The sequence below is a fragment of the Zonotrichia leucophrys genome, chromosome Z (genome assembly GCF_028769735.1).
Source record: "Zonotrichia leucophrys gambelii isolate GWCS_2022_RI chromosome Z, RI_Zleu_2.0, whole genome shotgun sequence".
In the NCBI taxonomy this organism is placed as follows: domain Eukaryota; kingdom Metazoa; phylum Chordata; class Aves; order Passeriformes; family Passerellidae; genus Zonotrichia; species Zonotrichia leucophrys.
In genome coordinates this window covers 49,096,544-49,111,643 of record NC_088200.1, presented here as the reverse complement: position 1 = coordinate 49,111,643, position 15,100 = coordinate 49,096,544, and the positions used below count along the sequence as shown (strand labels likewise).

The following is a 15,100-nucleotide window of genomic DNA, read 5'->3' as shown; positions in this document are numbered from 1 at the left end:
CTTTGTGGTGAATTTAGACAAACAAACTAAGACCTTGCAGTTCAAGATGGTTGAGCTCAGTAGCTGGCTCCACTTGTACAGCAGTTCAGTACACAATAATATATAGACACTCTTGGCACTCACTGGCAGACTGTTCATCATCTGTATGACAGCACGTCCTACTTTTGCTGGAAGCAAAACAGCTCTTGGTTACTTGAATCCAAGGGTCTGATTTCCACCTAGTAAGACCTGCAACCTGGTTGGAATAATCCGGACTTTGTAATTCATTAAATTGTCAGTAATGGGGTGGACACAGCGCTTCTCTTGTAACTTTTTGTTTTGTTTAAAGGATTTCAAGATAGTGTACCCCTGAAGAGTGCTTGGAAAAAGCTAAGACACCTGTTAACTTGAGTCAAGCTGGAATTCTTGTGAAAAGTTAAGCATTTTCTTCCTGGCTGCTGGGAGAAGATTCTGCTTTCAGTAAGTCTGGAAATAAGCCTGTTTCATACTTCATCTGCTTTAGGCTTTTAGCAGTGGAGTGGAATTTACCAGTAATAAAAGCCTGTTTATTTTTATGTGCTGAACAATTAGGATTTTTGAGAGGTTTTACAAATTTATTTGTGGAGAAGGGGATGGGGGGGAGAGGGTGGTGGGCAGCTGTAGTGTGTAGTTGGCTGAATTTCTTGCATTTTCCAAGACAAGAGTGCTTTATCTCACTCATTCGCACCACCCATATCTTGGAACATCCATTTTCCCCCTTTCTGTCTTCTACCTTCAGATTAACCACTGAGCTCTTGGAGAACAATTTTTTTTTTCACAGGGGGAGTATTTGTCTGTCATTCATGTTATGTCTCAGATGGAAGTGCTGGCGCTCAGCTGATGGTCCTGTAGGCTGCAACCTTAATTGCTTGGAGGCACCATTTGAGGAAGCCGTGTGCCCCGAGGACACTATGTCCTTAGATGGATAGGAAAATTGAGTCCTTGGCATGATATGGTTTCTGTCCAAGGAATGTATTGAGGTCTTGCTTAAATAAGAACACCAAATACTCCATGTTTCTCACTGTGCCTCTAGCCTTAGTTATTCTATAGATACATAAAATCTGAGTTAGAAATCAGCATGTTGTGGCATCTCATAATAATGTCAAGTAAGTTTGAGAAATGTATTTACTGGCTTCAGCAAAAATTTTACGTGATAAAATTCTGTCATTGGTAGGAAAATAATGTCTAGTAAATGACTGATACTGAAAAGTCTCTCTATTTTATTGTCATCAGACTTTCTGAACCTTGGTAGGCCTGAACTATAATGCAGAATCATACTCCATGCTTAAAAAGCAATAGTTTATTTTAAAAAGCTGGATCAAATAGTGTGAAGGGAGAAGAGCTCGTGACTGTGGAGAAATGCCATCACTGTGAATTAATTTAGCATTTCTAGTCAAGGGACATCCAGTATGGTGTCAGCATTTCTTCTCTAAAGAGCAAAAGATGTCAATAATATGTAGTTTTTTAATATCTTACAGATTGTCAGAGATGGTGATTTGAAGAATCATACTTCCAATATGAACAAAGCAAAAGCATCATCTGAAAAAAGGTAAATTTAAAACTACAGTCACTTCTTAACATCAAGCATTTGAGATTTGTGAAAAAACAATCTTTATCTTAGTAAGAATATCTTTTGTCTTCTTAAAAAGAAGATAAATAAAATACACATTGTGGGTCTCTAGCTGGGAAATGCACATTGGTGTCCTGAAACACTGAGGGAGTCAATACTGATTAACACAAAGTATCTTCACATTTAAGAAATAACTTCTTAAATATAAATTTTCAGTTAACGGTACATACTAAATTTAATTGAAAATTTAATTAATTTCATAATTTTATGCACATATTGGTAAAACAAAGTTTTTTCTACTGAAGGAATTAAAGAAGGTTATAATACTGTATAAGAAGGCCTGAATTTGTCATAAGATGTAAGTCATCCTGCCACAATCTTGCAATCCAACACACAGCTAGGATGAACCAAAGTGGGATGCAGAAGATGCCAGGTTGGAAAGTTGTGTTTGTTATTTTCATGTGAACTTGTCTTAGCTAGCATTTGAGAAATGTGTGAGATTCTCTGGAAGGCTGTTAAGCATCAGGAAACTATTTAGAGGCTTTCTGTGCTTAAGGTAGCACAGATTGAGCCACCTTGTTAAATGAAATCATCTAATCAGATTGGAAAAAAAAAAAAGTGAAGTCGGCAAAATTGGAAATTCGGCTTCAGTTTTAGTTTTTTGAAGTACTAGTTATTTTCTGTGTGAGGAGGTGAATTTTCATGAAGAACATGCTCTACTGTGAATTATGTTTGTATGTTGGGATCTATTTAAAAATTGACTTCAAATTATTGTATGTAGAATCATCCTTACTTTTGCTGACTTTGGGTGGAACAGGGTTAGGGTTTATGTCAGGCTGGTTTTTCCTGTTTTTGTGAGGGGTAGATCAAAAGAAATGGTAGAAAAACTCTTATGTTTTGTTCTTGTGGTAGACTAGCCCCTTAGGCATTATGATAAGCAAAGCAAGCTCTCTGTCAGCAGTGAGTATTCTTGAAAATTATAATGCATAAAATATATTATCACAAAGAATATTAGGTATTTGCAGGGTTGCTACTTAAGTGTCGTTTATTCTTCTTTACTTAGAGACAAAAAGAAAGTTTCCATCCCTGCAGTTCAAAACAGTGGTTCCCTAAGTCAAGAATAAGTTATGGTGCCTCTGTGTACAGAGATAGCTATGAACTCTAATCAGAAGTATCAGCTCTCTAACCATTACTTGATAACTGTGGAAGTGGTTGAGAAAAAAAACCCAAAACCATAGTTTGAAATTATTTGTGTTAGAACAAAATCTGAACAAACTCATGAGAAGCCTGCCTGTTTTAAAGGCTCATGGTAACTTGCTAAAATGCAGATCTGTTTACTGTGGGGGAAGAATGAACTCCCTTATACATCTGTGTGCTGGCTGACTGCAAACAGTAGTTTCAGGGGAAGTAGGTGTAATTGGGAAACCTGTGACATCCCTCATTTGACTATTACATTTTGTAAGGCTTCTTGCAAGGTCAATAGCTAAAAACCATTCTAAGACAATTGAATTTTTATGAGCAGCTATGGCTTAGTTATCTTTCTCATTGTGGGTACACGTGTAGAAAACTGCAATGATGTGTTTTAGCATTTGCATAGTGGAAGTGACATACATTGAGTAATGGAGGATTGTGAATCGTATCACTTTTTCATTGTCAGATTTCAAATGCTTAAATCTTTTGGGAGTGAAAGAAGTATCCCTGTAACGAGGAATCTCTCTTTGAGAAGATGTTTTCTTCTTGAGGAAGTTCTCTTTCAAATGTGAGCCCCTTGTTGATGTTGCTCTCTTTCAAGTGTGAAGCCCTGAAGTCCTTGGTTCTGGGCATGCTTCCTTATTATCTTCTTGTGGCTTTCCTGACCAGAGAAAGGGGAAGTCCGCAAAGCTCCCTGGTTAGCTAGAGTCATGTCATGTTCTAAGTTTTGGTGACAGTTGACATAAGGACAGGGGTGCTTCCTTCCAGGCAAAGTGATGGTGTGAGGGGCATTTTGAACTGTAACATTTGAATGTGGAATGAAGAAAGAGTTTCCTGCCTGTGGAGATATGAGCTGTACGAGATCAACTAAGCCTGGTAAACTTCACCTCAAGATGCTTAAAGAAAGTGTAAATCTATCAGAGAATAATAATTATTGATTGTCTTTGGACAGGGTAGAGCATTGACTGAATACAACATCAGTCGTAGTTGATGACTGTCAGAAGGAAATGGTGCGCTATTTAATTCTGGATGTGCTCTCTCTCTGGTTACAGCTAATGGTGGCAAATATTCTGTTTTTTTTACTAATGATCTGTAAGAGAGGGAAGTTGTTGAAATTATGGACAACTTGAAGCTCGAAAGATCTGCAAAACTACTGGAGGACCAAATTATTTCAAAATACTCTTGTAAAATGCAGAAATGGTTAAGAATATTTGGAAATGGAAATATGTGCAAGATACTATGCTTAGAGAGGTATGTCACTGGAACAGATAAAGGACAGTTGCGTTTATAGTAAGAAGTGCCTAAAGTGACAATATTAAACTTCAGGGAGAAAGCCTTTCAAATGAAGGGATACAAAGAATGAGATTGTCTTTGGTTATTGAATCATTTTTGCAGGTCATCAGGGACTGATCTGGCATATATGTGTCATGAAGAGCTGCTGTGGTGTTTATCCAGATCTGAAGAGAATAGTTTTTATGGTGCTATGAAGTTTCTTTTAGTGCTCTTTAGTCATGCTTTTTAGGAATTAAAGATAACAGAGACTCTATGTAACCCTCAGTGATGTAGTGCTCTTATGAGCAGGCTTTAGAATGGACAGGGTGAAAAATGTCACACCTAATAACAAGAAGGGTTCTTCACCTTGTGGGAAAACCAGTCTCATATTGTTTCTGTGCCCCTCCAGCATCAGTGAGAAGCTCAGGTGCTGAGCTCTGGAGAGGTGCATGTTGGTGTGTCAGGTCAGTCTGAGTCATCCCATTCTTTCTGACAATGGCTTTTGACTGAGTAGAAACCATAATTAGTCTTCTAGTTTGATGGGTGATGATGCAAATTCATGTTGAATACTACAGTCAGAATTCTTGAGACTGGTCTGCATTGCATTTGTACCAGTTTGACCACAGATTTCCCTTAGCAATGTCTCATTCTGCAAACCAATATATATACTCATGGTGCAGTAACATAACTGGTGTCTCCTAGGAGCAACCACCAAGAAAGGAAGCCCTGGGCTTTTATGCCTTCACAGTCCAAGAACAGGAAAGTCTCAGCTCTTCTCCCTGAATCTTTAGCTCCTGCTGTGTCTCTGTCTGGTCACTACAAGTCTGGGCACAGTTTTCAGGGTATTCATTTGAGGTTCTGCAATGTTGGCAGCTTGAGAGGAAACATACATCGTACAGGACAGAGTCCATTCTGAATGTTTCTTCTTGTGGGATTGAAAATACTGAATTCCATGGTGCCTCACCATTTTGGAGAACTGTCTTCTAGATTTGGCTGCTGAAGGGTTTACTGGTCAAAACATATGTGTTTGCATTACAAATAGAGAGTCTCATTATAGCTTGTGCTTTCATTTTGTTCTGAGGTCAAATGGGTGGTCCCAGCAATATTACCAACTCTGCTGTTACATGTCTGTCTGGCTGCTGTAGTTCCTGTCCTGTGGTCTTTTTGATGTACTGTGCAGGCATTGAAAACTGTCAGATAGTTTTATAACCACTATGTAGATTAGTGTAGAATACTGGTAAATAAGACTATAATTCTTGTTTTAAGAAGAAAACTCAGCCATAACTAAGAGGAAATCAAGACTTTATTTGCATTTCAGTGTTGGCTGGTGTTAACTTTTAGAGATGCTTTATTGTGTATGCTGAAGACATGAAATGCAGATAGCTGTATTTATGTTGGCAGACTTTATACAAGATGAATAGCCTAAAACCATTTTAAAGATATCTCTGCTGTAATAAGCAGTTATTGCTGTTGGTAGAAACTCTGTCCCCAGGAGGAGATTATAACTCTAAATCTTAGAACTTAAGTTGTTATACTGCCCAATGCTGAGAATTATTTACCCTACCTAAGCCTTTTAAAGTTTTTATTAACTATGGAGGAATTGTGTTAGATGGCAGCTTCTTGTACATGGTAAATTGCTTCCATATGTCAGTGTTGCTTGAATTTTGCAGGCTGTAGCAGTCAAAAATCAGGTTTTCTCTGACATTTTAATACCTATAGGTGAATTCTATCTTTGCAAATACTTTTTTGAAAAATTTTTGTTGTTATTATTATTAATTATTCCTGAGCATCAGCTTTGCTTTCTTGGACTTTTTTAATCTTTCAAACAACATTAATTTCGTTGTGGGACCAATGATGTACCACAATGGAAGTGATGTGCACACACACCAATTGAAGCAGCAATTCTCTTACATATCAGCTTACATGTGGATTGGCTGGACTCTTACTTCTTTTGCTTGTAGAGCTGGTGAAGATAACATCCTATATAATTTGACCAGTTTGTGTATTGGAGCAACAGAGATTGTGGATTGCATTACACTCTTGTGTCAGTTTTGGAGCATTTCAAGTTCAGCAGATAAACAGAGAAGCAGAGATAAGGAAAACAAAGTTTATGCAAATAATAATGGCTTTATGCTATTCAGCACGGTGTTAGATGGTGAGAAAGGATTGAAGTGATTATGCTTCACTTACACAAGGGAATTAATGTTTCAGCACCCAAGACAGATTTAATTTAGATTAAAAAATAATTAAATTTTGATAATTAAATTTTTTAATAGTTGAATTAAAAAAGTCTATCAAATACCTGAGAAGTTGATAGGCTTACTTCACAATATAAAATGACTCCAATTTAAGAGCTATAATTAATATAACCATTTCTTATTCTTGTTCTTAGTAGCTTGCAAGTATCATCTGTAATCTGAAATTGATTTTTGGCTATGCCTCTCATTTAGATGTCTGTGTGGAAAAGTGAGAGTGGTGGAAGCAGTTTCCTGTGCAGCTCTCACACCAGTTTGCCTTCATGGCAGTATAACTTTTGCTCTCAATTAACTTTTTCCCATAATTTTAACATTTTAGTAGAGTGAACTGTAAGCATGAAACCTTTACACAGATGTAAGATATAAATCAAGAATTAATAATTCCTCACTGTATAAACAAAACTGACTGGCTATTCATAAAGCTAGTATCGTAGACTTTAATTTTATTGTAGATAAAGCTATGTGTGTGTAAAATGAATGATTGCTCATTATTTGGGGACTAATGTTGTGAATGAAAAGCCAAGTTAATTAATGCAAGGAAGTCATAGTTTCCTGTAGTTAATTGCATGATTGCAATTGAAATGTTAAACATCTGTTTTAAAAATTACTGTTGTGTAGGAATGTGAATCTCAAAACTATTCTGAATAATTTTTATGATCTAAAAGTATAGAAAAAATAAAACATTTTCTATAAAACTGATTCTGTTTAGAATAAACACTTGGAGCAATTCTTTCTTTCTACTTACCTATATAAATGCCTAGACTGAAGTGGTGTCTTATACTACATTTTCAAGGAAATTTTTTGTTGGCAGGACTGTTGGGTTTGCTGGTTTTGATAGCAGGGGGGAGGCTACAGGGCTGGTTTCTGTGAGAAGCTGCTGGAAGTTTCCTCCATGTCCAGCAGAGCCAATCCCTGGTGGCTCCAATACAGATGTGTCACTGGCCTAGGCTGGGCCGGTCAGAAACAGTGATAACACTGCTGTGAGAACAGATTTCAGATGAAAGGAAAAAAGAAATTGCACAAATGTAGTTGCAGTCAGAGAAGAGTAGGGTGAGAACACGTGAGAGGAACAACTCTGCAGACACCAGGGTCAGAGGAGGAGGAGGAGGAGTTGCTCCAGGCACCAGCACTGAGGTTCTGCTGCAGCCCCTGGTGCAGACCATGGTGAGGCAGCTGTGCCCTGCAGCCCATGGAGGTCCATGGGCATGCAGAGATCCACCTGCAGCCCGTGGAGGAGACCCACACTGGAGCAGGTGATGCACAAAGGAGTCTGTGAACCCAAGGGAGGCCCCATGCTGGAGCAGCTTGTGTTTGAAGGAGACTGCACCCTGTAAAAGAGTGCCCCAGGCTGCAGCAGTTTTGGGAGGACTGTGTGTCCATGGGAGGGACTCACACTGCAGCAGGTCACTGACAGCTGCTGCTCATGAGACGGAGCCATGTTGGAGAAGCTCATGGAGAACTGTCTCCTGTGGGAGGGACTCCATGGTGCAGCAGGGGAATGACTCTTGTTCCTGAGCAGTGGGAGAAGCCTGGGGTGATGAACTGGCCATAACCCCCATTCCCTGTCTCCCTGTGCTGCTGGGGTAGGAGCAGAGCTGGAAGGAAGGAGGGGTGGCAAGAAGATGTTTCTAAGGGTTATTTTACTTTCTCATTGTCCTGCTCTGATTTTGTCAATAATAAATTCCCTTCATATGTCTAAGTTGAGCCTCTTTTGCCCCTGATGATATTTGGTGAGTGATCCCTCTCAGTCCTTATTTCAACCCATGACCCTTCATTAAATTTTCTCTCTGTCCAGCTGCAGAGGGGAGTGAGTGGCTTTGGTAGATGCCTGGCTTGTGGCCAGCATAAACCCATTACATCTGGCCAAAATGCCCTTATAGTCAAAATCAATCCAAACTTGGATAATACTTTTAGAAACCTTCCTAAGTTTTTTTCTTCAAAATGGTGTTCTTGTTATTCAGCTAGTGTATGCTAGTTTGCTCACTTCACAAATTAGATTATTTTCTTCCTGTTCTGTAATGCCATCTTGTGAGACAAGCTGTCTTTTGGTCTGTTTGTAGCCAGTTTTTCCTTGAATGGCAGGTTTGATAGGGTATCCTGTCACTTAACATAAGTTATTAAATATAAGTCACTCTAGATGGCATAGATGAAGAACATTTGTACCTATAGCTGCATTTTACTTGCTGCAATTGATTTCCCTGTTCACAGTTGCTCTCGGAGATGCTGTTACATACAATTAGTCTGTTACAGTGCAGGCTTTGCAAAATCTGTAAATTTGCCAGAATTGAGAATCAAGACTGTTTTCCAATCCAGATAAAATCAGCCACAACCTTTACTCTGGCATCAAATTTCTGTTCTTAGGAGCTTTTTTCTCTGATTTAGATGGAAATGTCATATCTTTTTTGTAGTATTTCTGCCAGTTCTCGGACTATATCCCTGCTGTCACAGCTGGAGAAGATAAATTTGGACCCTGTGTTAGGAGAATCAGACAGTGCTAGACATGTTACCTCAAAGATCCTTCATCTGGTCCAGAGTCAAGGTAATTATCTAAACTTTGTGGTTTTAATAGTTTCTCTTTTGATCGTTGCTTCTTGTATCTCTCTTGTTAGACTTATGTTTTCACTTAGTGAACTTGATGATACATCTGCTTTTGTCTCTGATTGTTGAAAACATCTGTTTAAGAGCATTTAAAAAATATCTCCTATAGTATTGGTAGTGCTGAGTCCATTTTGTGTTGTCAAAAAGCTGTAATTTGAGTAATAATTTGCTTCATATGTATATATGTCTTTGAGTGATATATTTGTAAAGAGTAGAAGTATCTGGAAGGCAGCTTTCTTACTAATATTTTTCTTCACTTTTTTGTCTAGGCCATCACAAGATTGTTGAACAATTGAAAACAAAAATTAGTTTTAAAATTGATTAAGTCTTTTACTTAGTTCTTAGTATATACATATATGCATTTTTTAATAAGTTTTATTATTTGCAGTGTAAATTTTCTTGTCAATTTGTGGATGATAACATATATTTTTTACTACAAGCCAGTATTGATCTTTTTCTCTGACAGAAAAAACCAGGAAGGAGATGACTTCTAAGGGCTCCACTGGAATAGAAATTATCCTGTCAACCCTAGAGGTAAAATGTTTTAATTTTTTTGGTTACGGATTCATAGCAGTTTGGCATTTTATCATAATGAAATTTATATATTTCTTATTGTATTTGTGTTATGAAATATGTTGTTATCCTATGGAATCTTCAAAACTTGTGTTGGTTCATTAGGAATAGATACTACCTTTAAGTAACCTACTTGTGAGTTTCTCTCCCTTATATTTAGATATTTTAAGAAATTGCTTGTCACCTATCAGTTCTAATTGATGTATCATACTACAAAGTGTGTTTTAATTGGTTTTGTGGTTAATTTGGGTTGCATAGTGGGATGATTGCTATGTGGGTATATCCAAAGCTCTATTTAATTTTGTGCTGGTAATTCCTCCTGTCTTTAAGTATCCAAACCATTATTAGACTGCATGCTAAACACAGATCTTTTTTTTTTATTGCAGAATACAAGAGATCCTCAAACTATTCTAAATATATTGAATATTCTCATTGAGATAGTCTCAGTTGGTAAGTTTTCATTAAGGAGTAATATATGATTATGTTTGCTTTTTCTGATATCTTTTGTTTGTTTTCTCTGGTTACTTTTTATTGTTGTTATTGTTGTTGAGTTTTTTCACAAAGTATCATTGTTTTGGTTTTTGTTGTTGATTGATGAAGCATATACAGAATTAAAAGAATGTAAAGACTGAAGTTACTTTTCTAATAATCCTACACAATAGTTTACTGTAAGTCTAGCATGTTCTTGCATAGTGCAGTCATATATAAAGAAAATACTGATGTTCTAAAGACTAACGTCATTATATCTATATCTTAGATATTTAATTGTTCTTTTGCTTTAGATGTATCAGTTCAGTTTTAATTTCTAGGTGGTGGTCGGAGAGCAAGTGTCTTAGTCACCAAAGGAGGGACACAGACCTTGTTACAGCTGCTTTTGAGTGCCAGCAAAGACTCTCCACCGAATGAAGAACTAATGGTGCTTCTTCATACTCTCCTTGCAAAAATTGGTCCAAAAGGTGATATTATGGCTTAATAATTACAGGCTTATAATTGAAACTTAATAATTTTTTTCTGTAATTGTGTAAGCATCTACATACTCAGAACTGGTAGAGAAGTAAAAAATTAAAGTGAAGTAAATTAGAAGGGAGGAAAGAGTGGTGGAAAGTAGATAAGCAGAGTTGACATTGGTAGAAAGAGTTCAGTAATTTAACTTCTATTTTTTTTAACAATTTCAAAATCAGTGTGATTGGTTTTGTATTTCTCTGATGTCAGACAGGAAGATTGGCGTGAAAGCAAGAATAAATGGGGTCCTAAACATATCATTGAATTTAGTGAAGCATAATTTGCAGAACCACAGACTAGTATTGCCATGTCTTCAAGTATTAAGAGTTTATTCAGCCAACTGTAAGTATTGCAGAAAGTTATTTTCTTTCCTATGTAAATAAAGCTTTTTATCTAGATAAGGTTAAAATATCAACTTGGAGTGCTTGTTTAATGTTTGTTATTTAAACTATTTTTTCTGAGAATTTTCTCCTTATATCCTCAAAATGCTTAAATTCTGGAAAGAAATATTTTTTTGATCAGTGCTATTGGGTGTGTGGAATTTTGAGCCATCTAATTTGCATAAATGCTGATGTTTAAAGCTCTAATGCTAGCGATTTGCTGGCAGAAGCACTTAGAGATACAAAATAACTATTATTCATTCTCATGTTTTTTATTTCTGATGTTATATTTATTTCTTTATTACCAATTTAAAACTTGGTTAACACAGAAAATATTTCAATTTAACCTAATTATTTCTTAATTTAACCTTTTCCTTACTCCTTTTGTTCAAGAGCTCCACTCTCCACTATTGGACTAATATTCTTTCACAAAAGCCTGGTTGTTTTGGCAGGCAGTAGGAAATTGATGAAAATAGTGAGGTTCTTTCTGTATCTCTGCTGTCAGTTAGATGCTCCTAATTTTTTCGTTTAAGCTTGAAATGGTTGTTAATCTTCTTATTTATGTGCAAGAAATTTAAAACATGGCCTTGTTCCCCCGCAGAGAACTGATTTGGTAATCTGTAAGATTATCAAATCAGGTCATTCACATGAGCAGCAATAATTCATAAAGCCTTAATATTTTCAAAACATGGAAGCTTTATTTCTGTTGAGCTGTCTGATTATGAGGTGAAACACTCCTAAAATGAAAAATCTAATGCAGATAGTTATGTTAGTTACATTACTTACCTGAAAACTTGCTTCATCCTGAAAATGGGACTGAGTCTCTAATTTGAATTCTAAGATCAGTTCTGTTTTTCTGTATTTCTCACCCTTTATGAAAAGAAAAACTACTGTAATTTTTTGTAATTTGTAGTTTTCTGATGAGTAGTAATTCTTCAAGTTTCTGTACAGTTACTTTAAGAGTAAGTCCTAACTTGACTTAGGTTCTGGTATGATGTTGCTGCTTATAATGATAAAATTGCCACTTGGGTTCACGTAGTAAGTTCAGCAGTGATAACAGTGTTTATTATATTGAAGTAAATTCTTAGCTGCTCTCTTCCTAGTTTGTTAGGAGAACATATTGCTAAACTCAGTCAAGAATGGAATTTCTGTGTCTGTGTCAGCAGTTTGTATTTTCAGTTGGCTGTTGTACTTCAGACATATACTTTAAGCACATATTCATCTAACATGGGTCTTAACATTATTTCTTTTCATTTGCTCCCATTCAAATAGATTACTTTTTTTTTTTTTTTTTTTTTTTTCCTGAGAACATGTATTCAGAGCCTGTAATTCAGGAAAGCTATACCAATTGGCATTTTAAAATTTTGTAGCAGACTCTTGGATTTCAAATCCTGGTGAATATACCTGTTTGTCCAAATACTGAAGGGTCAGGTTTTATGACAAATCATAGAACCTGAAATTTTGGAATACCTGCTGTTTCAGTAAACTCTGAATTTCTATAAAGAAAATTGCTTTTGTGTTGTATCTTAGTAACAGAGAAAGCAGAAGCCTGCATTGGAAGTAGTATGTGGTTTTATTTGTGAAGTAATAATTAAGTTTTCTTCTTTTCCAAGTTTTATCAGGACTGGGTCATCATGCTAATTATGTGTAGAGTACCATCTGCTTGTCACTGTATGTCTTAAAGAACTGAAATGTGTAGCATGTTTTGTACTTCAAAATTAACGTGTGTGAATTTTAGCTTTGAGTATATGGATCTTTTTCTTTTGCCCTTCTTACTCCATTATGTTAAAATGGATTACTTTTAACTTCCAGCTGTAAATGCAGTATCTCTGGGAAAGAATGGAGTAGTAGAACTGATGTTTAAGATTATTGGCCCTTTTAGTAAAAGGAACACTAGCCTTATGAAGTAAGTAAGATTTCTTTAATATACTATATGATAAAACATTGTATGTTTTTTCAAAACTTACTTGTAAATGAAAAACAATATTGGAGAAATCAAATACAATTAATATTTGAAGATTAAAGTGAAGGATGATGAGGAGTATCACAAATATGAGAAATTCTAATTTTTCCCAGTAGAGTAACACAAAATACTTGAATGTCTAGTTGCCGTACTGGTAAAATAATATACATTATTTTTTATCTTTAATATTCCTGCATGGAAACTGTACAGTGGTTAACCCTAAATCATAACAAGTAGATCAAGACAATCCCATCATTTTTCAGTTTGTTTCTACATCACTAAACCTGACGGAGTTCAAGAGCATTTTGATAATGCTCTCAGGCACAGGATGTGACTCTTGGGAGTGGTGCTGTGCAGGGCCAGGAGCTGGACTTGATGATCCTTGTGTCCCTCTTCCAATACAGCTGATTCTATCACCTGCTTTGTGATTTTAGTGTGTCACTGTCCCTTTTGTTTGGTAGTAGAATTTTTTGCCATTTTTCTGCAAAGCAAATAGACATCTGGAGCAAGAACATAAAACATAGATTAGGAAGCCCCAGCATTTACTGTCTTGTGGGCTATTGTGTTAAAAAATTGAAATTCACTGCATAGGTGAAAGTGGTGACTTTAGATTCTCACTCAGGTGGTGGTTGTAGATTTTGGGCTTTTTTGCTTTGTTGAGTTTTTTAAATTTGGATTGGGTTTTTTGGGTGAACTAAGGGTTAAAAAGTAGCAAAGTGCATGTAACTGAAGATAATCCTTTCTTTATATACCTCCACCTTTTCAAAGTACATACCAGTAGAAAATTAAATTTTTCATCTGATTAGCAAAATATTAATCTCATATCGTGCATATTCTAATTTTGTTACAAAAAGAAATAGTGTTATGTGATCAAAATCTGTGTTGGTGATCACAGGAGTAGGGTTCAAAAAACAAGTCCTGTTCCTTTAAGGCTCAGCTAAAATTCTATGTATGAACGTACTGTTTTATGATGTGACTAATCATGATATCCTTGTTTGTGGTCTAAGATCAGATGCATCAAATCTATCTTCTTCTCAAAAAGATGAAAAATAAGTATATACGTTTTGTTGTTCCATGGTTGAATTGGAGGAACATCTTTGGGTACAAGAAAAATCTCATGCTGACCGTCTTGTGTTGTAGTACAGATTGATGGGTGTTGCTTCTCAGTATATTCATATACTGCCTGTGGGTATTGACCTACGCTTTTCCAAAATAATGTCCAGTACTTTGTGGAAGCACTTGTTCTGCTGCTAACAAAGACATGAATTTCAGAGTGTCACAGCCAGTGCGTGTTGGTCATAAACATTACGTTTTCAGTGTTTTTGCAAAAGCTGGAAGCTTGTATAGCTGTTGCATTGATAGTTTTAAGTTTTGTCATCAGACTTCAAATACATGATCTTGTAGTAATATAAAAGTGAAGTGTGTGCTACAGTGCAACCAGGAAAACATGAAGTTAGACTCTTTATAAGTCTGTAAGCAGTAAATATTTTATATAGTTTTACAGTATTATAGATTAAGCTTACTGGTTGGTTGCTGTTTTGACTTTTCTTGTTATGTTGACAGGGTTGCTTTAGACACACTTGCTGCATTGCTAAAATCAAGTAAGTGTTTGATTACAAGAAAATGTCTACTTGAGCTATAATGTGTGTGTGTGTATATATGGACACAGTAAAACTAAGCATTAAGTTGATAGCCAAAACGAAAATAAGGCCAGGAAACCTATAAATAAGTTTCATCTGCAGTTTCTGATGCTTTATTTATGTTGTATATACATGAATGTTTAATACTTGGTTAGTGTTTTGTCGGTTATGCAGCAGAAAGGTTGCACTGCTTCTGCAGAACTGATCTAGGTCCAAGGTGGACAGATATCTTTTTATAGTCACTCAGCTCAGCCATTCAGTGATAGATGTCTGTAGCTTAAATCCTGTGCCTCTTTTTTACACATACATCTGGAAATATCTGTTGGATGCCTAGGGAAAATACAGGTATTCTTTAGTACCTTCCTGAATGATTAGGACTTGGGTCCCAATAACAAATCTGTCAGTGACAGATGAAGTAGAATTAAAGGTAACAAAACCAGTGGTGTGTTTCCAGACATGGACTGTCTCAACCAGCAGCAATCGATCCTCACAATGTCATCTCTGCAGATTTTGAACCAGCCTTGTAACTAGCAAGGAGTTAAAAACTCATTTTCTCCAAATAGTTGTGTTAAAGTTACAGCATTCGTAGTAGTTTTAGTGGAGTTGAATAAGAATTGAGACGTGATGAGATTTGCAGA

The 15,100-nt window shown here is 36.2% G+C and overlaps 1 protein-coding gene across 9 annotated transcripts in view; it reads left to right on the top strand.

The window, feature by feature from the left end:
• The window catches only part of AGTPBP1 (ATP/GTP binding carboxypeptidase 1), a 65,080-nt gene that overhangs the window by 8,110 nt on the left and 41,870 nt on the right, over positions 1–15,100 (top strand). For all 9 annotated transcript variants that reach the window (XR_010443007.1, XR_010443008.1, XM_064735137.1 and 6 more), the window contains exons 2-10: positions 329–459; positions 1,497–1,567; positions 8,715–8,845; positions 9,371–9,438; positions 9,864–9,927; positions 10,287–10,433; positions 10,690–10,821; positions 12,672–12,765; positions 14,386–14,423. Coding sequence is in view for 7 of the 9 variants with exons in the window: in XM_064735137.1 (XP_064591207.1) it covers positions 1,536–1,567; positions 8,715–8,845; positions 9,371–9,438; positions 9,864–9,927; positions 10,287–10,433; positions 10,690–10,821; positions 12,672–12,765; positions 14,386–14,423 (706 nt within the window). In the remaining 2 variants the exon portion in view is untranslated. The remainder of the gene's footprint in view (positions 1–328; positions 460–1,496; positions 1,568–8,714; positions 8,846–9,370; positions 9,439–9,863; positions 9,928–10,286; positions 10,434–10,689; positions 10,822–12,671; positions 12,766–14,385; positions 14,424–15,100) is intronic.